Raw genomic sequence first — 24,294 nt, 5'->3', positions numbered from 1 at the left:
AACAAACTGAAAAAAAAAACGACACGAGTGTGTTGGTTGTTCCGGCCGGCATGCAAGGACAATTAAATGACAAACAAGAGCCGCCATCTACATTTTAAGCCTATCTTTGGTACTGTCATTATATTTTAAAAGGGAGGGCTTAGTCGGACCTCCGCGTTAATGCTTTCCAAGCGTCTCACTCGTCTTTTTACCACCGAAAGCTTTTCAGTCACACGCAATCCACCAGAGACCCAAAGTGCCTCAAAAACTTTTGCAAAGATTGTCCCTGTGAGTCTGTTCTTCTTTGATTGCGGATATTTCTCGGAGGGCTCGGTTGTCTGCAGTGAATGGTGACGGACATCCTCCCTAGTTGACTGACATAAGTTTGAGCTCACACACACATATAGCTTGCTTGTGTGGCATAAAAATAATAATAAGTCCCATAGCACACAGCAGCAGATCTCGCACGGAGATAAAAAAAAAAAAAAATTGATGAAAGGAGAGCGTGATAAAAATGGAAGTGCACTCTCTGTCATCCACTTTGGCAATTTTTTTCAGTTAGAAACACGCTAATCTGCTTCTATTGTTTTCCATTACCACAAGGGAGACCGGTAATCAAGTGTCAGAGTGTTTCCATGAGCTCTCTTCTTATTAACACTCATTTGCATTTTCCCTCCATTCTGCTACATCCTTAATCTGTGTGTTGTACACTCCCCCGCCAAATATATCGCTGGAATAGTTTTTCAGTCTTCAGCATGAATGATTTTGAGATACCTCGTATGCATATATTGAAGTCGTCTCCCGCTACGACTGGAAAATATACGCCGATTCATATCGTCTGCAACTAATTTTATTAATTGAACCAGAATGAGCATCATTGTAGTTTGAAATCGGATTTTGTGTGACGGCAAGTGAAGACCTCTCAGCGACGAAGGGGCAACGAGGTGGAGTGTATACGTTTCAACAATGACATGATAAACGAGAGCTTGTAGCAGCAGCGATTAATTAAGTCTTCATTATCTCCTGTTTCCCCCCTTTCACTTTTCATCCACACTCCGTTCTACGCTCAGTTTTTCCTGCTTAGATTGCATCCATTTTTGTACTTCATAATGGAAACCGGCACAATAGCGACGCCCCCCCCCCCATGCACACTTTCCATCCTCAGCAATACTTATTCTTTTGTCTGAGGTATCCAGTGATTGTCTCCTGAATGTCACCAGCAATTCTATTTTTTTTTTTATCTCGTCTTCCTCATTTTCTGCAAGCAATTCTCATTGATTGTGAACGTTGGCTGGAATGAATGAAGAGACCTTTTCTTTTATTGCGCAACTGACTTTTTGGTGTGTCGTGTGAAGGTGTATCAACCAAAACACCAATGTGTTGATTTCAAAATGTCCTTGTGGTTTTTGCAGAACCTGGGGATGATTAATTTACTTGAGCTAGAGTGCTGGAATGCAACATTATATGTACTCTGACTACTCCATTGGATCGTATCTGTTGCAGGAATTACCTCCAGTTAATTCTATTTAGATGATATTAGTCTAATAGAGGAAGAGAACATTGTGTGCAGTGCACTGTGTCGACTATGAATTGAGCAAATATAATTGTACAATCCATAAGGCGCATCGCTGAAACCTCTGGCTGAGCAAGGAGTCTGCTTTCCCATTATTATAATTTAATTCCATGTTCTTTAACAAAAGACGGATAAGAGCCGTTAATGACGAAAGCATCGGTTAAAATGTTGCTTGACCTCAACGTACATAAACTCAAATTTAGTCATAGATATATTTGTTGCTACGTAGCAACCAGAATCAAAGAACCTACACGAGTATTTTGCATTTCAAGCTCTTTTAGTAAAGACACCCCAAATTTATTTTGCTACTCTACAGACATTTCCGAGAACACAATCTAAATGTCACTGATCCCACTGGACAGCAATCTTGTCATCTCTCACCCATATAAAATGCATGCAAATGCATTGTAGCGGTAGTAACCTAGTTATCTAAGTAACCTAGCAACAGCAGAATCAGCTTGTTTTAAGTGCACGTCCATGTGGATGCATGCAGTCGGTGACCATATGCAGCATTTGGAAAGGCGTGCTGGAAATTTCTGACTTCAATTAGAGCAATTAGTAGCAGCGCTATGAGCTGCTCAGCTTGCAAGCAAAGTGTGACGAGAGCCTTCAGCGAGCAACGTCTACCTTCATCTGTCTTTGATTATCTGTCAGGAGAGCTTGTAATACAACACAACCTAGACCAGAGAGAAGGTGTGGGCTTTTTTTTTTTTTTTGTAAGAGGCAGAGGGAAGCAACGATGGATTGAGACCAAAAAGTGAAAAAGAGTTGAAGAGTTCATTTGCTGTTCATGAGAAATAGATGCAAGTCAAAAAAATGATCATGATAAAAATAGATACATGTGGTACTGTAGTTTTTTGGATTGTAAGGCACACTTAAGGGCTTTTAATTTTTAATTTAATGTAATTTAAAAACTCCGTAATGTGCAGAAATGCACCGTATAACCCGCTGCACCTTATAACCAGACGCGTCTTATTTTTAAAAATTTCCCAAAAATATATTTGTTCATTGAGACTACCCGAAAAATATTTTACACCATGAATCATTAATCTAGTTTTGGTCAAGATGAAATGTTTAGAGATTCCAAATGATGACAGATGAAGTAGGAGGAGTTCTCAATGAAAATGAGCTAAGTGAGAAGCCAAATGAGACGAGAGGCGGGAGCACCTCAAAAAAGGGAGAGACGATTAAGACAAAGTGAGATACGAGAGTGGGAGTAATAGCCAAATAAGCTGCGTTTATACGCGGGTGGTCCGAGCAGCGAGTAGACTCCCGCACAAGACGCGGGCGTCCACCTCTAATGAGCTGAAACTCCAAATAAGCCAGTTATGCTCTTCACTTATTACCTTTCATCTCCTGTTACACGGCCATCTCATGTCCTCAACAACGTCCCCTCGTGTTATCGAGGCGGAGAGCGAGAATGTAAGCCAATTACGAGCAAGCAGCGCCATCAAAGTAGCGTTGGTATTTTCTTTCTCATTAAATCACAGTCAGTCGCGCTCGAAGGCGTTTTCTGCGCGGTAAACAGTTTGATGATCATGAAAGGGCGCATATTTTGATATATGGTGAATTTCATGCGAATAATGGTGGTCATTTTTCTCGCATTGTGATTGGACATCCTTGAGGGATGTGGAATTATCTCCAAGACGGACTCATTTATGATCATTCAGGTCTCAAAGAATGTATTGTGAAGCATAAAAACAGGTGGAATGGATTTAGAAGGATACAAATATGTATTTATGAAAATTTATTCCGCTATATATATAGAGGACAAATCGTCAAAGCAACGCCTCCAATCTTGCCTTTCAAGGAACCACTGTATCTATTCAAGCACCTCGATGGAAATCAAGTGACTCCTTGAATTTCTCGATGGCACGAAAAACGACACTTGCTTGAATGTGTTCTAGAATTGATGAGAGAAAATGTATCGAATTGGAAGTGGAAAATCAGGGAAGATGGAAAAAAGCAGAGCATGACTTGGAGGAGAGTAAGACAGAAGGAAATAGCCTCAAGGCTCACTTCCATTTTGCAGAATATTTTCCTCGGTTCAAAAATGAATACGGCACTATGGAGGTTGGATTACTCGAAAGGTATTCTGTGTATTTCATGAGACAGTAAAATCCAAGTTCGGTTCAGACTTGCTTAAAAATTCATGCTGAATCAATTTCACTTGACAAAAAAAATTAAATTAAACTTTGCATTTGAAGATCCCTCAGTCTTTTGTTCCACATAAAAAAAATTACTTAAAGGCATAATTCAGTTGTCAGCTCTTGGGAAATATTTTTCATGTCCACTCCATTGGGTAGAATGGCTGGAAAGCCCAAGGAGCCGACACGTGACCATCTGCAGCGCCGTCATTTCACATCTACCATTTCTCCCTTTGAAAGTCCCCAGCTACAAAGTCTTCATCTAAAATAGATATGAAAGCATTTATCCGCCTTGCAGGTGCTTTGCATTTTTTAAAAGCCAAAGACATGACTTCCGTTCCTGTCTTCACATTTCTCCACTTTACTCTCTTGTCGACCTTTTCCTCTGTATGGACAGAAATGACAAGCTTCTCCTCACTTTCCAAATGTTTCCCATTATCTTCACGTCAACCCGGATCTCGCTCTGTGTGTGTTCGTATGAGAGAAAAATTACATCGCGTTCATTCATGAGTCATCTTTCCCAGAATTCCATTTCATACCTAAAAAAAAATGCAGAGACAGGTGAGACAATTCTATTTTATATCTGCCACGCTTTTCATAATGGCCATGCGGAGATACGATCTACGCTCCCCTTCCAAGCTAATGAAAAACCCTTTGGCTGCAATTATTTAAACCGCATTCACTCTCAAATATATCGACATATGAGCATGGAAGCTCACGGTCCATTGTGAGGTCCAACTAAACTCAACAATGCTCTCTGGCATGCAGCATGAGCCATTTTAATGAAGGCCTGGCTTGCGACTATCCGCTATTGTCTTCTCTAAAAAAAATGTTCAGCAGTACAACAATAAAACAAATTAGCTTCGGGTTATTTCGAGTAAAAATATCGTTATGATGAGCTAGCACCCGCATGCTATTCAGGTTATAGTCTGCCTCTATGTCAGCTTGAATAGTCTGACAACCCCGCTTAGATCATTCAACAATTTCCACCCAGTCCTTCACTCGCAGCAATTAGGCCTTCAGTATCTTTCCCAAGGATACGTCGCCGGGTCCTCAAGGTTTCCGCCTGACACTTTCAGAGTGACCACTACTCACTAGAGGGTGGAAGAAATAAATAGGGTAGTCAAGGTCTTGAAGTTATAGTACCGTACATCAGTGATGTGAAGCACCCCTTGACCTGAAGATAGCAAAGAGAGGGCAGACTCAGCTGTTAGCAAAGTGGGTCAGAGCAGCTGGCATGATGGCATGAATATTTAATAAAAAGAGCTCCAGAGTAAAGCCTCCGCAACAGTCAGGTTGATGTTAAGCAGTGTTAAACATCAGCGGCATGACAGCGTGTTGTTGACTCCCAACAGTAGATGTTACTTTAAATACAAGGCGAGGACCAACAAAGCTGCATCGGGGATGGATTGGACATGCATCCACGGCTTTCTTCTTCCTTAGAGCACTTCGGCTCGAGTGAGAACATGCCAAGACTTGGTAAGATGTTGGTAGTATGCTGCAAGCAATCGGACATATATTCTTCAAAGTAGAAGATATTGAGGGATGCCAGATCTAGTTGTCCAGAATGCAATCCAGCATTTGGGCAAATGGGCATATTAAGGAGAGAACTGTGGAATGGAACATCAAGGATGATTGGAAGTAGGTCAGGAGGAAAGACAGAGGAACAGGTACCGTGTGGCGAGAAAGAAATTATGGGAATCGCAGCTTTGTCTTCATCGTTGTGTGTTTCGCAATGATTGGCAGTTTGTCATAAAGCTGCAGACTTCTTGATGAACACAACATGGTTTAATTTACTCCTTCAGGCAGAACGGCACTGCGCACTTGTCATCTATTCATAGAGGAGCATCGGCAAATAAGGCACACTGCCAATTAGAATTCGAAAAAGTATTTTTGGTCTCGTCCATCTGCTTTTCTCTATTGAGCTGAAGACAAACAGGTCAGTCGCTATCTCTCTCTCCACGTCTAAATGAGGGTTAACCTTCTTAGTGACACCTCTCATTTAGCCAATCAAGACCACCGGGCCCCACTCTCTACTGGATGATTATCTCTCGTGTGTGCACGAGTATGAGTCCCACGCTGCTGAGCCAATTTAACTCTAACCACTCTTGAAAATGATGCAAGTGTCCGCGAGTTAGGGAGGACAGTGGTAAATAGAAAGGTGATTATATCAAGTCCAGTCAATAAAATCTATTGGATTCCATTTGGAATTTAATCACTGCTTGTTGAGCATTTGATGACCACTGCAGGGAAACCTCCAAACTTGAACACAATCATTCGACTTCGAATGAAAGATTTTTTCCTTACAGCATCCACTGATGCGGAAAAAAGTTGAGTCATGTTGTAGCTGCAGCTTGTTTAAATGTATCGATTTCACTTCCTGCAGTTTTGTTTTTCCAACATGATAGCCCAGTTAATTGCAAGGACGGTAAAATGAAGCTATAACAGACTGAAGAGGGAAAAAAAAAATGATGGGAAGAAAAACGGATCCGCATTTGTCGCCTCTGCAGGGTGCAGCTGATCAATAAACATGCTGTTTGCCTCTGCTGTAAATCATGTAGGTGTAAATGTGCCAAGACCCCCGGTGGGCATGGAGGGAGGAATGAGGCAGACAACGCTGGAGTGTAGTGCTGATGAATATAACAATAAAAAAAAAGAGGATGAACGCAAGAATGGGAAGGTGCTGAGGCAGAGAGCAAAGAGGAAAAACTTGATTTATCAGCCTGGCAGCCATTGAGATAAATGAGAAGAACTGCCTATGGTTGCTTGGTAGGGTCTGTTGGATGGATGATCACTTTGTGAAATCCATTTGTTTATTTTTCTGGAACGTAATTTCCCACACAACTAACAATTATTGTTTTTTTCTGTTTCAAACTTGACTATCTTCTTTGTGTGCCTGCAGGTGAGACTTTAGCAGCCCTGTCACGCCCACAGCGCCCCCTTTCTGCCCGGACGGCCCACCACGCCCCGGTGCATATGAAAGGGTACCATGTCAGCCGTAGCTCGTCCCAGCATTCCTCTGGTGGTGGCGGAGGAGGCTCCTGTCACTGTCCGCCTGAGGACTGCGATGGCCCAGGGAGAGACTATTATCACGGGCATAACGACGGCCACTACTACCCACCAGGGGGTCCGGCTGAGGCTTTGGCGCTGGAGAGACACCATTCCCACTCCCATTCTCACAGCCACTCAGGTGGGGGCACCTTCCCTCGCTCGCACCCCAGCCAGCATCCGCCTCTGCAGTCGTTTGACTCGTGTGAGGAATGCTTGTCGTCGGGTCATGGAGCTAAGATGCACCGCATCCCTCCGAACCTCATGGATCAGTTTGATAAGCAGGTACCTTTCCACCCCGATGGCTTCCACACACTTCAGTATCAGCGGTCCACTAGCGGAGGTGCCGAGCAGCGCAGTGAGAGTCCCTCACGTATCCGCCACCTGGTAAACTCGGTGCAACGTCTCTTCGCCAAGTCCCATTCCTTGGAGGCCCCTTCCAAACGGGAATACAATGGCACAAGAGGAGGCGGGGACTATCGAGGTGAGAGAGGAGGGGGTCACAGGAGCGGAGGGGAAGACAGTGGGGGTCAGTACTCCGGCCACCAGTCTCGGTCCGCTCGGAGGAACAAGTCTCGAGAACGCAGTAAGAGCGGGGACTCTCGGCACGAGTCAGGCAGACGACACCGCAGCCGGACAGCCGGCTGGTGGAGCTCCGATGACAACCTGGATTCCGACAGCAGCTTCCTGGTGAGTGGCGGCAGGAGAGGTTACCCCAGCGGGCACGAGAGCCTGGATGCAGCCATTCAGGAGCTCACCATGAAGCGACCCAAGGAACGAGGCGATGGGCAAGGCCCTGCGGAATGCATGGCATGTACCACCATTGCGCTGGCCGGAAGCGAAGGAGGTGGACACCACGGTCACACAGGTCACCCTGGTCACTCCTTAAAAAGGAGCACGTGGTCTGCCATGACAGTCAGTCAAGCCAGGGAGGTATACCCTTCTCGGGGCGGAGGTGGAGGCTATGACAAAGCTCTGGTGCCCATTGAAAACAAACTGAAGGAGAGGACTCTACATTATCTGCAGGTGAGCGTGGGGAACTGTGAATGAGGTGAAATGTTTTTAGGAATATCAGCTGATTCATTATCTAAAAACAGTGTTTTATGTTTTCAATTTTTTGATTGAGGGAATTCAGTCAAATACACATTCCAAAACGTTTGCCTCCTGCCTTTAACAATGCCCAAGTCCCTCTATTCTTATCTGGATCTGGCAATAAGGAATGACAAAAACGACATTATATAAAGAAAGAGCGACACAAAGACGGATATAAAGTGTCAGGTACATTGATGGAGGGAAATATACGGGTGCCGAGATAAGAATCAAAACTGAGGGAAGAGATAAAGTGATGGCTGCTACTGGGACATAACGAAATAAAGAGAAGAGCATGATGAGAAAATGGAAGCGATAGTGAAAGACCAGAGGGGGTTGGCAGATTAGACCCCCAAACATATTTGAAAGGAAGACTTTAAAAATAGACACTCAGGGGTAGGCCAAAGCTACAGCGCTGAATTGTATGTGTATGTTTTATTGCTTATCATTTTTTTTGTGTGTCTTGTTATTATCCTCTCTTGATTGTGCGTTTGTTTTCTCATTAGATTCTCATCCGTCTTCTCCACCTGTTATTCATCCTTTCCGTTCTTTGTTTCTCACTTTCTCCTCTTTCATCACCTCGTACGTCTGTCCGGGCATGCGCCACCTCCTTCTGTCTTGTCTCTCTACGTTTGTGTCCGTCTTTCGCTCTGCTTGGCTACCTGCCTTTCTTTGTTGCAGTCAGCTTGCGACTGATGCTTCCTTTTTTTTTTTTTCTTTCTCGCGCGTCAAGTGTTTATCCAGCTGTCAGAGTTTCTCTCTTTCTGTAAGTCGCTGTGTCGCAGTCTCTCTTGGTCGCTTTCTCTCTCTTTCGCTTGTGTACATGTGCCGCTTGATCTCAAAGGAATTTAGTGGGATGTCATAAAATCCAAAGAGGTACTCAGGTAATCAGTTGATGTGCTCCTCGTTTCATTTTCCTTCAGGAATCGTGATGTTCCCAACATGGTATGATGATAAACTCTGATTACATTTTCAACTAAATTCTCTTGAGATCAGGTTGGCGTGCATGTTTTTGTGCATATTCATGGTGAATATTTTTTTGAACTGCATGTCTACTACGTTTTGTGTTTTTTTTTTAACCACAATAACAGAAAGGCAATACTGTCAATTACTCATGTGACCTTTGATTAACTAATAAAACGACCGCCTTCCCCAGTGTCAACAAGCTTGTACTCTACTCACAAGATACAATTGTATTTTCAGAGCCTTTGTAGAGCTATTATTGATTTTCAAGTGAATGTCATTGCATCTCAGGTTCCTTCAGAAGACTGGGGGGGAGGATACGGCGGCACAGACAGTGGAGGTGAGATTCCATGTCGCCGCATGCGCAGTGGAAGTTATATCAAAGCCATGGGCGATGATGACAGCGGCGATTCAGACAGCAGCCCGAAAGCCTCGCCCAAGTCCACCCTGATCGCTCAGAGGGATGCCTTCAGACGATCCATCAGCATGGATCAAAGGTCAAACTCGGCATACGCGCTGTTTAGCATAATACCGACACAGCACATTCACGCTGCAATCTGTTTAGCCGCCTTGGTGTTTGTTTTTGCTGCTCTGTTGTTGCTGAACTCAGTCTGCCATTTGTCTGTGACATTTAATGCGTCTGTCATATTTCGATAACGTTGAGGATCATCACGATAATGGGATGAGGATTTAGTCAGCAAGATTCCGGAATAAATCCAAACATTATATTGCGTAAACTATCTCCATGTCTTCTAACTCTGGAATGACTCACGAGTCGGCTGTGTTTGAATTCAGGTATTCATGTAAGCAGTGTACGGACTCCTATCCGAACAGTCGGACGACACCCAAGTCCCATGCGCGCTCACGTAGTTACACTCGCTCGCTGACCAGCTCGCAGGTAACAGTGACTGACCGTGTAGATGATTTTGAGGACATGCTCTGTTGAAGCATTGACTTATTCAGATCTCTGCTTCAGTTGGGAGACACCCTGGACAGACAGTTTGAGGCCGTGTGCGAGACCATGTTCGGGGAAGTGGAGTCCCAGGCGGTCGAGGCTCTGGATCTCCCAGGGGTGTTCCGCACGCGTAGCCATAGCTATGTCCGCGCCATCCAAGCTGGCTGTTCCCAAGACGACGACTGTCTCTCTGTATTTTCTATGTCTGGTCCCCAAGGAAGCATCAAGGCAGGAGCTGGTAAGTTTCTGTGCTATTCACTCCAACAAGAGGATTCTGCCGATGATGGTTGGGTGTAAATACTTATTTAAGGGCAGTAATCTTTGGGTTACGGTCGTAACTTAGTTTCCCATTGCAATTTGTCAATGCAATCTTATTTGCAACGCTCAAATATCCCAAGTTAAGCCAAGGAAATCTGACAAAATAAATGAAAGCCTGTGCACTGTCAAAAATCATCTCCTTCACCTGACAAACAAAATACAATCTTTGCTTACAACCATGCACGCTCATGAGATTTGAGTGCATCTGTTCAACTAAGCCGTTAAGGTGAATAAGACGGAAGGGAGGGCAAGGGAAGGTTGGAGGGCCTCATTTTAATATCTCCAAGGAAATTGCTTCTTCTAAAGCCTTCAGCTTGCTCATGGGAAGAGTCAAGTCTTGCATATCATTTAGGATCGTGCGAAAAAGGATTTATTTATTCACAACACTCATCTTTCTGAGTAATTTCTCACCGATTTTTCCCTCCCTCTAATTTATCGCCTTTCAAATCCTCAATACTCCGTTTCCGTCCCCTAATTCTTCTAGTCTGTCCCTTTTGTAAGTATCCATCCCTGCCCCCTTTTTCTCTCAACAACCCAACTATGCCTCTGTCTCCCTCTCTCCCACTTCTCTGACACTTCAGTCTTTCCTTATCGCAAAGGTGCTCCTCCCCCACTTCCACCTCGCATGTCCAAGTCTTCGCTATCAGTGAGAGCCCAGAGCAGCACCGAGTCCACCCAGGACGCTTACTACCAGAGCAGCCACGGGCGACCCAAACTGCACAGTAACTCAGTGGACCTGGGCTGCGCCGACGGACCTTCGGGACGCTCTTCCAGAGTTGGCTACTACACCGCCACAGGCCCGGGGCGATCCCGGCAGCACAGTAACTCAGCAGAGAGCCTGGATGGAGGGATCAGGGGCTCGCGGGAAATGGTGCCCTATGGAGGAGGTCCAGGAGTTGGCGTGCGGGCCAAACACAGCAGCTCGGCTGATAGTTTGCTAGAGGGACCGCCGAGGCCAGCCAGGGAGAGGGAAAGTCGGGTTGGGGGGAGCCTGGGGAAATCGGTCTCTCTGCCGCAGAACAGCATTGTTTTGAGTAAAGCTGGAGGGCAGGATGATGGATGCAGTGGAAGGAAGTGGAGGCCGTCTATCGCTGTGCAGGTGAGGAACAAATATGTCTTCATGATAGTGTATTACCGGCAACACCAGTTTATTTAAGAGAGAGAAACCGTTTTCAAACGTTTTGCATCGGCTGAAGTATTTTTATGGGAGACTCGCAATTACAAAAAACAAATCTCATTTATCAGTGGATTAGGTAACTAACTCCACTGAATTATTACAAACATGACATGCATGACAGTACTCTCCAAGTACAATGACCTCAGACGCTAGGGAAACATTCTGTTGCTTTCTTGCCAAGAGAGAAACGAGATGACTGATTAGATCGGCGTCTGGCTTGGCAGCTGTGTTTGTCATTCCCAGATCGGAATTTACTTATGATGCATACCGAGCACACATTTTTGGCTGACTCATATCCGACCTTTTTTTAGAACATATTTTTCATTAGCATGACACGTGATCACAAAATACCTGGGCCTTCGATGGTGTCCTGTCTTCTATATCATCATCACGCCATGTCAGTCAACTAAAGAATTTAACATGGTTCGATTCTGATTGGGCAATAACGGCAATACAAACATAACTACAAAAAAGTCGATAAGGTGAAGGATTTTAGATAAAGGGGTAGCGGGGAATGAATTGGTCTTTCTTCCTTATTCCAGGTGGACAGTTCAGAGACTCTGTCAGATTCAGATGCAGATGGCAAAGCGCTAACAGAGGTTCATTCGATTGGAGTACAGGTGGAAGATGACAAAAGGTAATATTCAATTATTCTTACCGACTGCTTATACGTGACATTTAAATAAGTGCAAACTATAAATGTACTAAACTATATTTAGTCCCCGAAATATGTATTCATCATAATTTACAAAAGCCTTTAATTTCGTCAGGACCCCCAACAGCGCAAACACCTTTGGTTGATTTCGCCAAAAGATTCTATTTTACATTTCATCAGACGTCACAGCGTGAAGTCTGTAACACCTTTCGTTTTTTCCAACCATTAGCGTGCACCCCTACTGTTACGGTTTCGTGTGTGCCTTGGCCTCGAAGCCTTTGGTCAGATTCACACGTAAGCAGTATCTCACACTAGAGACTGAGCGGTGTCCCATTGTCATTGAGTGTCACACCTCAAACTGTTATGGACGAGAAAAGGAAATGTAAATTCTACGACAACGTCCGTTGACTCGTTTGTCATATGCCAGATGATTTAACAGGACTTAGTGAGAAAGTGGTATTGAGTTGCAGTGTGATGCTCACCGCATAAATTACCCAGAAGGGATAAGCAAAGAAATGGAGTCGTGCGATGGCAGTGCGTAACGGATGGCTTTTGGGCTTGCTGTGACTTCCCCGTGTCACAGACGGGCCCGTTTCAAGCGCTCCAACAGCGTGACGGCGAGCGTGCAGGCCGACCTGGACCCTGAGGGCTTCCCGGGGCTCAGCGTTGCCGTGCCAACGCAGGATAAGAGTCTCCAGTTTGGTTGCTCCTTCCAACGCCATTCATCGGAACCGGAGTCAGCTGGCCAGTACACGGAATGCCACCGCACTGTCCATACACAGGGACAATGGGCCTATCGAGAGGTATGTGGTCGTTTCGCCAAATTAGGTCACCCCAAAGGTCATTTGAGGGGCTTAATGGGATCGTCCCAAAACTGCCCCTTATTGGTGTCATCGTTTCAGGACTTTATCCAGAGCGGGTACACCACAGAAGCTTGTCCAGGAGACCCACGGTCGCACCAGCATCAGCACCTTCCTCCCCGTTCTCACTCGCCACTCCCCCTCACATCGGAGCGAGCGTGGGCTGGGACACCCTCCTTAGAGGGTCCCCGCAGCCTGCCCGACTCGGGTCGAGCCTCCCCCTGCATGAGGGACGGCGAATTCTTCTTGCGCCTCCTGCAGACGGAAGTGGAGAGGATGGAGGGCTGGTGCCAGAACATGGAGAGGGAGGCGGAGGAGAATGAACTCCCTGAGGAGAGTAAGTTTGCAAAGGACGGGGGGTTGCTTTTGAGATCAGTGCAATAAACAATTTCTGTCTTCAACTTCTTTTTGTTTTTTCCCCCAACTATTTCCAGTTCTAGAGTTGATTCGCAACGCAGTTGGCAGTGCACAGATGCTCATGTCTCAGAAGGTTCAGCAGTTCTTCCGCCTCTGCCAACAAAATGTGGTGAGTTTGTGTGATTGCATGAGAAGTCATGACTAAAACATTACAGCGGTGGTTGAACACAAGATGGAGTCTTCTGATTCACATCATAATTCTTCTTATAGAGAACTTTTTGAGGGCGGTCTTTCTTCAAAAAAAAAAGCCATCACTTGATACTTGCAGAACAATTGAGCAGTACGCTTTATCTAGTGATGCCATCAATAACTTCTTCCGTCCGGAATTAATATTTGATGGGCTTGGTTGAACATATGCCTCGAGACTTGCTGATGTTTACGTCTTGCATAAATATTTAATCCATTTAACATGTATCTTGTCTCATCACCCACTCCAGGACCCGTCTTGTTACCCCCAGCCCACCTCTCAGGACCTAGCAGGCTTGTGGGACCTACTTCAGCTCAACATAGAAGACATCCGGGTCAAGTTTCAAGATCTCCAGAGGCTCAAAGAATCTGGCTGGAAACTCCCCTCTGAAAAGAAGGTGAGCCAAACAACCATGGGTTCCCTTCAGTTCTCTCCCAGAGCAAAACTGGCTATGTGCAGAAGACTACCGCAGATGTCCTCAATCCCGTCACATACTGAGAGAATGCGAAATCACAATGAGAACTGAACTGAGTACCAAATGTAGTCTATATAACAGGAGGACATCTTCTCTAGAACATTCCAGGTGCTCATTCACTAAATTCCACCTCATCGTGACAGAACTAACCATTGTTTCTCTTTTCCTCTTTTTCCTTCACATTGTCATTGACCATTCACGTTCTTCCCACATTGTTCCTTTTCTTTACCCAATGAATGCACTACCTGAATTCTTTCAATCCATCCAACCAAACAAAACTATGTATCCCATTATCACCTTCGTTGGGCTATAGGAGGATAAGAAGCTTCCTCCTCCCTTACCAAAGAAGCCAGCTGGCGGGGTGAGTGGCAGCCTCCGTGCGGATAGCGTCGCGGATGGAGGCGGCGGAGGCGGGTCAGGGGGCCTGGTGGTACCTCGTGTAGGGGGGCACACCCTACCCATGAGGGAGAAGTCCCTGGACCTCGTTGAACGTCAGAGGACAGAAGCGAGAAGGAGGCTGCTGCAAACCAAGCGTACCGCCTCCTTCAGGCAGAATTCAGCCACAGAGAGCGCAGACAGTATCGAGATCTACATTCCCGAAGCCCAGACTCGACTCTGAAATCCCCCTGAGCCACGTCACCCTGACCAGCAACCAAGTCCTTGGCAGATCCGGATTATCTCCAGGTCATAACTAAATACTCCGCTTCCTCCTAGACTAGAGCATTTCCATAAATACACTTTCCCATTACTCTTAATTCAGTTCTCAAGCAGTAACAGCCATTTGCGTGTCTTGAAAATTGCACATATTACTGACACAGAGGCCTAAAATGAAAAAAAGTAGAGGAGCTAACAGATATAAATTATCGCCTTTTTTCCACATCAAGACTATTTTTATTTATTTATTTATTTATTTATTTATTTATTTATTTATTTATATTTCATTTAATTTAATTTTAGGGCTGACGACAAGAAACTTTTTTTGCAACGGTGATTTGCTGAGGCTTTGGCACTAGTTGGTAGCATGCCCGGTCATGTTCACTGAAAAATAAAAGGGCTCAACAGGCACAAAACCTCGACGACAGGAGATGATGAGACTTCACATATTTGAATTCCTGTTGCCACCCCTGAAGGGGGAAAACACTCTCCATTCGTGGGGTGTTCCATTCCCAGTAACATGTATCCATTCTCTTCACTGACACTGCCAGTACGGAAAATGAAACATGGTTCGCTCTTATTATACGAAGCAGCCACCATCTTCTTAGAATCAGATCACAAAGCACTTCCTGTTATTTTTGATTTGCTTTATCATCATTCATGCAAAATTGGAACACACTTGGAAAAACAACAACAACCGTACAAATGTGCTAATTAAGACTTGCAATATTTAAAAATATTTGATAATACTATGATTTTTGGTTTTGGCCCACACCTCTTTGAACGTTCATCGTGAGGTTTTCTTGAATGAACACTTGCTACCCTGTGCACACTCATTTTTCCCAGATTAAGCAATTGCAGGGTAGCATCAGAGCCTGACAGCAAGAGAGGATAAAAATAGTTAAGTTTGATTGGCTGAAGTGGCTTCTCAGGACTCCACTGAGATAAAGGGGTGGGGGGGGGGTCCATTGAAATGTGAGATTATAGCACCACTAAGTGGTCAATTTAGGATCTAACAGCAGAATGTAGTTTGAATTTAATAAGATGCCCTCATGACACAAACCGATCACGGAATATGTTGTTTTTCCGCCACGTAACGTAGCTCTTGGCAAATATTGACTTAATTAAAAGCAAAAATGACATATCTCAATTTTGGTGGTCACAAGATGAAAACTCGCAACTATTTGCGAGTGAATTCAATTTATGGATCTTGAGTAGGAAGCGCAGCACTGTAGCATGACTTTTAATAATTGTGTTCACCCACATAAAAAATAAAAAAAAAAAAGAAACAACTGCAACACACTTTTGATTTCAATATTTTATATGGACGTTTTGTACAAGGCTTTATGTGAATGCGGCGAGAGAAATGATGGAGACCAATGAAATTCAGCCATTCGCATGATTTTCTTTTCTCCTAATATCGCAATGGAATCTGGCAAATATTTTAACAGGAGATGTATATTTTATAATATAATCTACATTTATAGATAGAGACTATTGAGTACAGTGTACACAAAGGCCTATATCAAAATGTGAAATACCACTGTATTATCATTAATTATTATTATTCCATAGACTTGTGTGATGTTACTGCTGTGTGGCACATGTGAAAAGATTTTCTGAGTGCTGGGTCAGGTTCACAGGGTAAAATATATATATATATATATATATATATATATATATGTTAGTTGCCAAGTCAAATCCTTTGGAGCTTCAATGACATATACTCTCTCGTCTTATTTCCGCTTTAGAACCAACGACATGTGCCTAACCAGCTATGCGTGGTGGTTACTGTTCAAGTTTACAACGTGTAACGTTACGTGCGGTGTGTACATAGAATTTCTGAGATTACCTTCAGAGAGAAATTTCCCATCCTTCACTTGGACTCTTTCTGGAATACTTTGTGTTGGCACTGCATGTTTTGAAAGAGATGAATTAGCCTGCCGACGAGAGCTAATTTTGTAGCTTTAAAAATCTTTGTACAGAAATGCTTAATTTTGGTGGCAAAAAAAGCGGGACGTTATGTTGACAACATCTGAGTGGCTCATCAAACAAAGCACAAAGACCTGCTTTTTTTTTTTTTATACTCTTACTGCACTGTGAAGGACTCCTGACTGGTCTTTTCATGGCGAGGATTCAACAAGTATTTATCCACAGTAGCAACTTCTTTAATTCTCAAGTGGCGGAGTTGAGTGACTCACGTATAGCTTTGCATTTTTTTTCTTTTTAATGTCACCTACTCCACTCTGAGTGCAAGGACCCTCGCTATAAATATCACGCAGCAACACACTGACTGGATGCCACAAAACACCTGTCACCTCTTCCGAAACGTGCAAAACATTCAGAGCCAGACGAACAACCCCCGAGTACCTCAGCCTTTGTGACCCGGCCGGGCCTCTGTCCTCAGGGGATTCTCTATACACTGACACAACCGTTCAAAAAACAAAAAAAACAAAAAAAAAGAACAAAACACAAGAGAGTGTTTTTTTAAAATTATGGTACCGGGAGAGCGCCAGAGTAGGCGCAACAAGAGGGAAGACCGCATCTGTTGAACCCGAGGGGTCTTGCAGATTTGAGTTTTAGGTGGACATTTCTAAGAGGCTGCTCTGATTGGTCAGATGTTTTTTTTTGAGGGTGTGCTGATTTCAATTTACTTTGTTGTCCTTATATTAATTTATAACATATTTTTCAGATTATAAAGCGCACTTAAATTGACAGCGCGCCTTAATACTGGAATACAGTTTTGAAAATTGTCATTTTAATGCCGACCAAATTTCAAAACCGGGCTCACAAATGAAGCATTGCTAACAAATAATCGCTACCCCAAAATTGCCTTTTAGTTTAGGCTCCTCATTATTGTATTGATTGCACAATTGGGACACGCAAACATCATTGTGTTCTAATCCACAGAGCAGCCAAGAGACATGTAACTGAAACTCCAATGTGCCTTTAGCACTGAGATATTATCAACACTGTAACGTTGGAACAAAACGATCACACCCTGCCACTCTTTTGTTTACAAAAAAAATGTAAATACGTGTTGCCAACGGACATTGCTCTACTCAATATCACATATATTGTTACTACAATATGATTATTAGTTGTAGTGTGGTTATCGCCATTAAAAAATGGGGAGGGGGGGGTAACAATAACCACTGCTGTCATTCTTATGAACTTATTATTCTATATAACGAGGCGTGAGTCTTGTGTACGATAACTAGCTTAATGTGTTAGGACATGTCTTAAAAAGCGCTGCTAGGATGATGGACAACAAAAGAACTCTGGGAAGACAAACTGTATTTTCTCTCTGGGATCGACGACGGACCACCAGGAGATCACAAAAGAGGGACGAGTCAAACATGAGTGCGTTCTCTTGTGAATTTAAAGGCGGAGCTTCCCGATGTTAGTCCACGATATAATGTAGCAAAAGCGAAAAATGTCCTCTGCCCTCGTTCCATCATGTCGCCCCGAAACGCCGGACGGGTTTTTTTTTTTTCCTATTCTTCTGTTGTCATACAGTGCCAAGACAACATAGTGTACATAGAAACATTCTTTTTGTTGTTGTTGTCATTTGAAAAAGAAATGACTAGCACATATAGCAATACCATTAAGATATAAATGTCTGAGAGAAGATGGAGAGAGAAGATGCATGCTTGAGAAACACCACGGTGACTTGGTCGGGGATCATGGTTCATGGTTCTGTTTGTTGTGTTGTGGGTCTCATTGTGTACATACCATTTTGTATTATTTACTGTAAAAAAAAAAAAAAAAAACATGGCTCCGGGTGTGTTCAAGGAGCACGTCTGAAAGCCCCAGAGAGATGGCACACTGTGACGTGGTTTACCCCTCAACACAGAATGTAACGCGGTCAAAACATTTTCTAAAGGCTAATATTATTACTATTAATATGATGATTACTATAAAGCTATTTTAGCCAGTTAAACAAGGCTCTTGTGTCTCCTTTGTCTTTATTTAATGTGTTTGTCTTTCTAGTAAAGTGGGAAAACAAAATTGCACTCATTTCATTTTTTGGGGGGGGAGTGATTTGTTAATATGCAACAAGGCAAAAATTATTATTAAATTATTATTTGTAATGTGGAGTCAAACATAAAATGGCTTTTTGAATAGCTTTAATGTTTGTGTGTTTCTAGTAAAGGGGGAAAACAAAATTGCATTATTATTTTTTGGGGGGGGATTTGTTACCATGCAACAAATCAAAAATTATTATTAAATTATTATTTAGAATGTGGAGTCAAACATAAAATGGCTTTTTGAATGGCTTTAATGTTTTTGTGTTTCTAGTGAAGGGGGAAAACAAAATTACATTCTTATTTTTTTTTGGGGGTGGCGGTGATTTGTTAACATGCATCAAGACAAAAAAATATAATTAAATTATTATTTCTAATGTAATGTAGAGCCAAACATAAAATGTCTCTTTAAATCTGTACATTTTAAAGGTCGTACCTTGCAATGTTGAACGTTCACTTGACACCATCAAGTTTGAGGGTCCAGGCTTTTCCTGCCGTGTCGGCGAGTTCAGGTAAAACAATCATAAGGCCGGCATTTGGTTTGATAGGTGACCAAGATAAAGGCAGCAGGTTCCCCAACAACATCACCTGGTTGACAGTCAACAATGTGCGATTTAAAAAAAAAAAAGGCTTCTTGTCAAATCTTGAACGTGGTGGACTTTAATATAATACCTTGGTGTTGGCTGATGTTTTGGGTTCCAAAAGCTGCACAGTGGGCTTGGGGGGCTTTCTCGTCAAGATGGCATAAATGCTGTCCCCTTTAGATGTATACCTAAAACACCAACAAACCGTCACTGCATCAGAAAAAAATCAAGCAGGAGCTTAACAAACAAAAGCATCTAAAATGACCTACCATACTGGCACGGAGCTGTTTTCCATCTGAACCCTCCAAGGTTCCGAGGAGTAGACAGCCTCCCCATTGACTTCAAGCCAAGCCCCGACTCCCCTCAGCCGCTCCTCAAACACAACTGGGATCATTCCGTCGGGGGTAGGGCCCACATTTAGGAGGTAGTTACCCCCCAGCGCCACAGTGTGAACCAGATCCTGAGCAGCGAACAAATAAAAAAAGTCAGTTTTACGACTGATTATTTCTTTGACTTGAATTGAATCACCTCTATGATGGTAGGCAGGTCCATCAAGTCACTCATCTTCATGTTCCTACGGTAACCCCAAGATAACTTGTCCACAGACGTGCATTTCTCCCACTTATGCGAGGGCAGCTGACCTGGTGTATATTTGTCTTCACAGTTGTAGTAACCTCCATGTTTACATGCACAGCCGGCTCCCCATCTGTCATTGGTCACCACTGTATCCTAAGAAACACATTACATTAGTTGGAGAAATAAAAAAATAATAAAAAAACTGCAGTTACGGCTTGATAATGGTGCATACTTTAACAGGGCTATCATTGTAGAGCCAGGCAAGGAACTGCGTGGAATTCCAATATGTGTCAGGCGCTTCCCAGTCTCCATCAGACCAGATCACTTCAGGTCTGTACCTGCAAGCAGGATGCAGAAATTTACTAAAGGCTTCTGCGTTCATTTATAGCAAATGAAAAGAAAGATGTAAGTCACCTCACAACCATATTATACAACTCCGGTAATAATTTGTGAAGCACAAACTCCTGAGTTTTGAATCCATTCTGCTTGTCCTTCAGGTAAAGAGGGTGGAACCATTCGTAAAGGGAATTGTAGAGTCCAAAGTGCAGCGACCTAGATATGGAAATAACCACATAAAAGACAAGAATCATAAAACTACAGTAGCGTTAGTCTTGAATTTTGTTGAAACACATAGAACACACACCGGTTCCGCACAGCCTCCCCCAGGTCTCCGACGAGGTCTCTGTGCGGACCGGTATCGACAGAATTCCAGTTCCAAGAGTTGGGAGATTGCCAGTTTGTAAAACCTTCATGATGTTTGGCTGTCAAGACCACATATCTAGATTGAAAGGACATAAAGAACAATGTCATCAAATTAATCTGGACTGCAAGGAGTCCCTCTTGTGCACACAAAAAAAAAAACTCACTTTGCTCCAGAAGCATTGAATATATCCGCCCACTCTTCCGGCTTAAAAAACTGTGCATTAAACTGGGGTGCAAATTCTGGATAGCTGAACCCAGGCGGGTAATTGTTGTCCATATAAGCAACACATTTGGGATCAGGAGGTTTTTCACCTTGCCAGTGCCACCAGAACCACTCGCTGTCAAAACCAGGTACGGAAAAAACTCCCCAGTGGATGAAGATGCCCACTTTTGCCTCACCATACCAGGAGGGGAGAGGACGGGCGTCCAGACTCGTCCAGTCTGCAGAGTAGCGAGCTCCGCACGTGAAAGTGACGAGTAAAAGGACAAAAGTTAACAAGATCATGGCGGCATTTGTTAAAATATCTGCACTTCAATGATTTAAGACTAACTTAAACGCTTATTGCAGCGTTACATTTGCACGTTGATCATTGTTATGGTTCTGAATCACGCGGTCCCAGGAAGTCATGTGACTTCCACACTACAATGGCATTCAAAAGGAACGAGCGCCCTCTGGCGAGCTGTAGGACAAAGATTTGTGTTATGCGCTCCTATTAAAAGCAATTACAAGCGTCATCAGAAAATATGCAATACTCCTGTAAATATCTGAAAATGCTACTTAAGTACAGTAACAATTATTTGCAATTTGTTACTCGCTACCATTGCAATTCACAGATAAATACTGAAACAATCATATAACTATTTTAAGATATACTTCGCGGATTACATCTCCCAAGTATTTTAAAGTGTTTGAAGAAAATCGTTGTACATGCACTGACCAATATTTCTTCTCCTGCTTAAAATAATTTACTTTAATCCTTAATGACGTCGGAAATTTATTTGTCGCTATTGTTTATTTCGTTTGCGTCAAACAATTTTTCCCCTCATCACACACACAAGTATTTAATCAATCACATTTTATTTTCCATGCAATCAATATTTTATTGTCTTCTGTCAAACCATAAATCGTGTTCTAAAGTAAAAATACATCTCCAGTAGTAGTAGGGGGGAGGGGGAATAGTAACAAAAATAGTTGTCTTCAGTGGTCTGGATGGCCGCATTTCTCACGAACAGCCTGATCCCGTGAGGGTCGCTCCAAGGTCTCCATGGAACTCACGGTGGCTCCATCTTGCAAACAATCCTGTACTTGATTACTCGTTTCCGGACGAGTGTTCTTATTGTGGGTCAAATCAGAAGCCCATTTATCCTTTTTCTGAAACAACGAGCCCTCGTCAGAGGCCCTCTTGCCTTTGCCCGTCCGGGACGCCGAGTCTCGTCGGGAAGTCTTCCATGTGTAGCCCAGCCGCTTCAAGACCCGCTGGGTAGTTTTGATAGAAATGGGCTTAACTGCAGTGCAGTTGTACAACCTCTGGATCTCCGTGAGGGAAGCCTGGTTGTTGGCCTCCACCACTCGCTCCATTTGCTTCTCTCCCAGCTCATCCACAAAGGGCTTCCTGCAGCGACCCCGCTCGCTACAGGTCTTCTTTTTGGAGCACCAGTCCCTGTACACTCGGGACACGGCGGTCTTGGAGAAGCCCAACTGGCTGACCGTTTCTGAGATGCTGCGGCCAGCGCTCCGGACACCAACAATGAGGCCCCGCTCAAAATCGCTTAAGTCCCGCGACTTGCCCATTTGCCGTCTGGGTCCAAATCCTGAACTGGGAGGCACCGTAAGGTCCTCTTTTGCCCACCTTGTCACTCTTGTTTTGGTGCAAGTAAGCTGAGCTCTCACTTTTATTTGCAAGAACCCACACTATCTTCCTCGATGGTGTAGCTTTGTTGTACTATGGATTCACTAACGCCCTCTTGCGGCAGCTTAAGGTACTACTACACAGATACTAACAATCAACACAACCTTTTAACACATTTGGAAACATTTTTATTATTATTGGTGTAAGAGGAATCGTGAATAAAAAAATCAAAGTCAATTCAAATAAACTAGACTTAAAGAAAATAGTGCAGCAAAGTATGCTATTTATATCCAACTTAAAAACGCTTTAAAGATGTTCTTCATTTACATCATGGCTGGGTGTGAGGCAAAATCCAGTCAATACTTACATTCAGACAGTATTTGTATTTTTTAAAGGTCTACTCACAAACAAAACTATTGAAATGTACCGCACGCTGCAAACAGATGCAATAGTTGTAGCGTGAAACAAAATAATAAATCAAAATCACATCATCATATGGATGGACATAAAGTGCTTTCTGAAGGCTTCCCACTGCAGCTTTCAAGTTTCATTTGGTATTGCAGTGACCTCATATTTTTTAAATCAATATATTTTTAATACTGTCATAAATGTGCTACGGGTGTATGACTTCAATATTTTAGTGGTGGGGTGACTCAAACCACTCTATGCAAATGCTCCAGAAGACAAATGAGTGCATAAACAATATAAATAATGCTGCCAGTGAAATAAATGTAAGACACGTGCAAAACAATGTGATTGCATGAAAGTTCTAATGTAAAAAATAAACATTAGTGATGGAGAATAGTGCAAAAAAGTGCATGGCCACAGGCACTGGTGGTCTTCGAGGTCCAGGTGGAGCCTCACGAGCATTCTAAGCCCGCTTTGGTTGCCCCAACCACGGGGACAGTCACACTAGCAGTCACGGTTCCTCTGTCTTGACGAGAAGGATGCAGACTTTTCCTACATGCGACCGCTTCTGTGACGTGGTCCGTTTGCGAGGGCGAGTTCTCCACGGTGTCACTCCGGTAGGTGGACCCCCGGGTGTAGCCCAGTCGCTTCAAGACCCTCTGGGTGGTCGTGATGGAGATGGGCTTCTCCACGTTAAAATTGTACAACGTCTGGATCTCCTCGATGGTGGCTTGGTTGTTGGCCTCCACGACTCTCTCCATCCGCTTCTCGCCCGTCTCGTCGACGAGGCGTTTCCTCCCGCAAGCTCTCCGCTCGCTGGAGGTCTTCTTCTTGCAGCACCAGTCCTTGTAGACCCGGGACACGGCTGTCTTGGAGAAGCCCAACCGGTTGACAGTTTGCGAGATGCTGCAACCGGCGCTTCGGGCGCCTACAATCAGGCCCCTCTCATACTCGCTCAAGTCCCGCGACTTGCCCATGAGCCCCCCGTGTGGTACAAGACCCTCGCTGGAGGAAAACGTGACAAATTTATCTTTTTTAGGCCCTTTGCGTCCTTTGTTTTGATGGAATCTAGCTTAAACCGAAAACGTAAGCGAGTGGTAAATAAAGCTCTTCTTCTTTGGTTTGCTTGTTTGGCACATTTCCGCCCTCCTCGGGTAGGTTTTGGTACTACACGGCATTTGGTGCTATTATTATCAATAAAAATTGTTTAATTTTCCTTCTGTCCTTGACACTTCATTCTGTTTATTAAATAATCACACAATTGTAGATACAAGTAAGTAAAATAGACATTTAATGTACAATAACAAATATTAGGAACATACAGGCATATTGATGTTATCTTGACAGGGAAATGCCACAAATGCATGCAAACCAAAAGACAAGGGTGAATTTCATAACACCACTTTAACCATACAGTCAAATTAAATATGTGGTCATATACTTAAAGTGCAAAATAAACATTGTAAGCTTGTACAAAACAATTTCAATAGTATTCAATTATCTATGAAAAGATATTTAAGAACATCATGAAGAAAAGAAACATTCAATTGCTCGCAACAGATTTACATGACTGTTTGAGCTCTTTGAGACCTTGTTAAATATTTAAAAAAAAATACATCAACAAGGGTATGCACCTTAAATACGACCTG

At 43.5% G+C, this 24,294-nt stretch overlaps 2 protein-coding genes across 6 annotated transcripts in view; one reads left to right on the top strand and one right to left on the bottom strand.

The window, feature by feature from the left end:
• The window catches only part of dlgap3 (discs, large (Drosophila) homolog-associated protein 3), a 53,152-nt gene extending 34,708 nt beyond the window's left edge, over positions 1–18,444 (top strand). Inside the window, exons 3-13 of one of the 3 annotated variants that reach the window (XM_049751401.2) lie at positions 6,602–7,773; positions 9,091–9,296; positions 9,595–9,697; positions 9,776–9,992; positions 10,672–11,171; positions 11,792–11,886; positions 12,488–12,707; positions 12,807–13,101; positions 13,199–13,290; positions 13,619–13,765; positions 14,157–18,444. In XM_049751401.2, the coding sequence (XP_049607358.1) occupies positions 6,676–7,773; positions 9,091–9,296; positions 9,595–9,697; positions 9,776–9,992; positions 10,672–11,171; positions 11,792–11,886; positions 12,488–12,707; positions 12,807–13,101; positions 13,199–13,290; positions 13,619–13,765; positions 14,157–14,462 (3,279 nt within the window). In that variant the 5' untranslated portion in view covers positions 6,602–6,675 and the 3' untranslated portion in view covers positions 14,463–18,444. Of the gene's footprint in view, positions 1–6,601; positions 7,774–9,090; positions 9,297–9,594; positions 9,698–9,775; positions 9,993–10,653; positions 11,172–11,791; positions 11,887–12,487; positions 12,708–12,806; positions 13,102–13,198; positions 13,291–13,618 lie in introns of all 3 variants that reach the window. The other 2 variants (XM_049751399.2, XM_068648899.1) reach the window with 2 other exon arrangements.
• The window catches only part of LOC125987233 (tissue alpha-L-fucosidase), a 57,411-nt gene extending 36,377 nt beyond the window's left edge, over positions 1–21,034 (bottom strand). For all 3 annotated transcript variants that reach the window (XR_011085781.1, XM_049751480.2, XM_068648900.1), the window contains exons 1-8: positions 20,552–21,034; positions 20,329–20,463; positions 20,100–20,237; positions 19,918–20,023; positions 19,638–19,838; positions 19,379–19,569; positions 19,198–19,297; positions 18,962–19,113 (exon numbers count right to left, since the gene is read on the bottom strand). Coding sequence is in view for 2 of the 3 variants with exons in the window: in XM_049751480.2 (XP_049607437.1) it covers positions 18,979–19,113; positions 19,198–19,297; positions 19,379–19,569; positions 19,638–19,838; positions 19,918–20,023; positions 20,100–20,237; positions 20,329–20,463; positions 20,552–20,892 (1,347 nt within the window). In the remaining variant the exon portion in view is untranslated. The remainder of the gene's footprint in view (positions 1–18,961; positions 19,114–19,197; positions 19,298–19,378; positions 19,570–19,637; positions 19,839–19,917; positions 20,024–20,099; positions 20,238–20,328; positions 20,464–20,551) is intronic.
• Between the last annotated feature and the right edge of the window lie 3,260 nt (positions 21,035–24,294).

Source organism: Syngnathus scovelli, chromosome 19 (genome assembly GCF_024217435.2).
Source record: "Syngnathus scovelli strain Florida chromosome 19, RoL_Ssco_1.2, whole genome shotgun sequence".
Lineage (NCBI taxonomy): Eukaryota > Metazoa > Chordata > Actinopteri > Syngnathiformes > Syngnathidae > Syngnathus > Syngnathus scovelli.
This window is presented reverse-complemented; position numbering and strand designations above follow the sequence as displayed.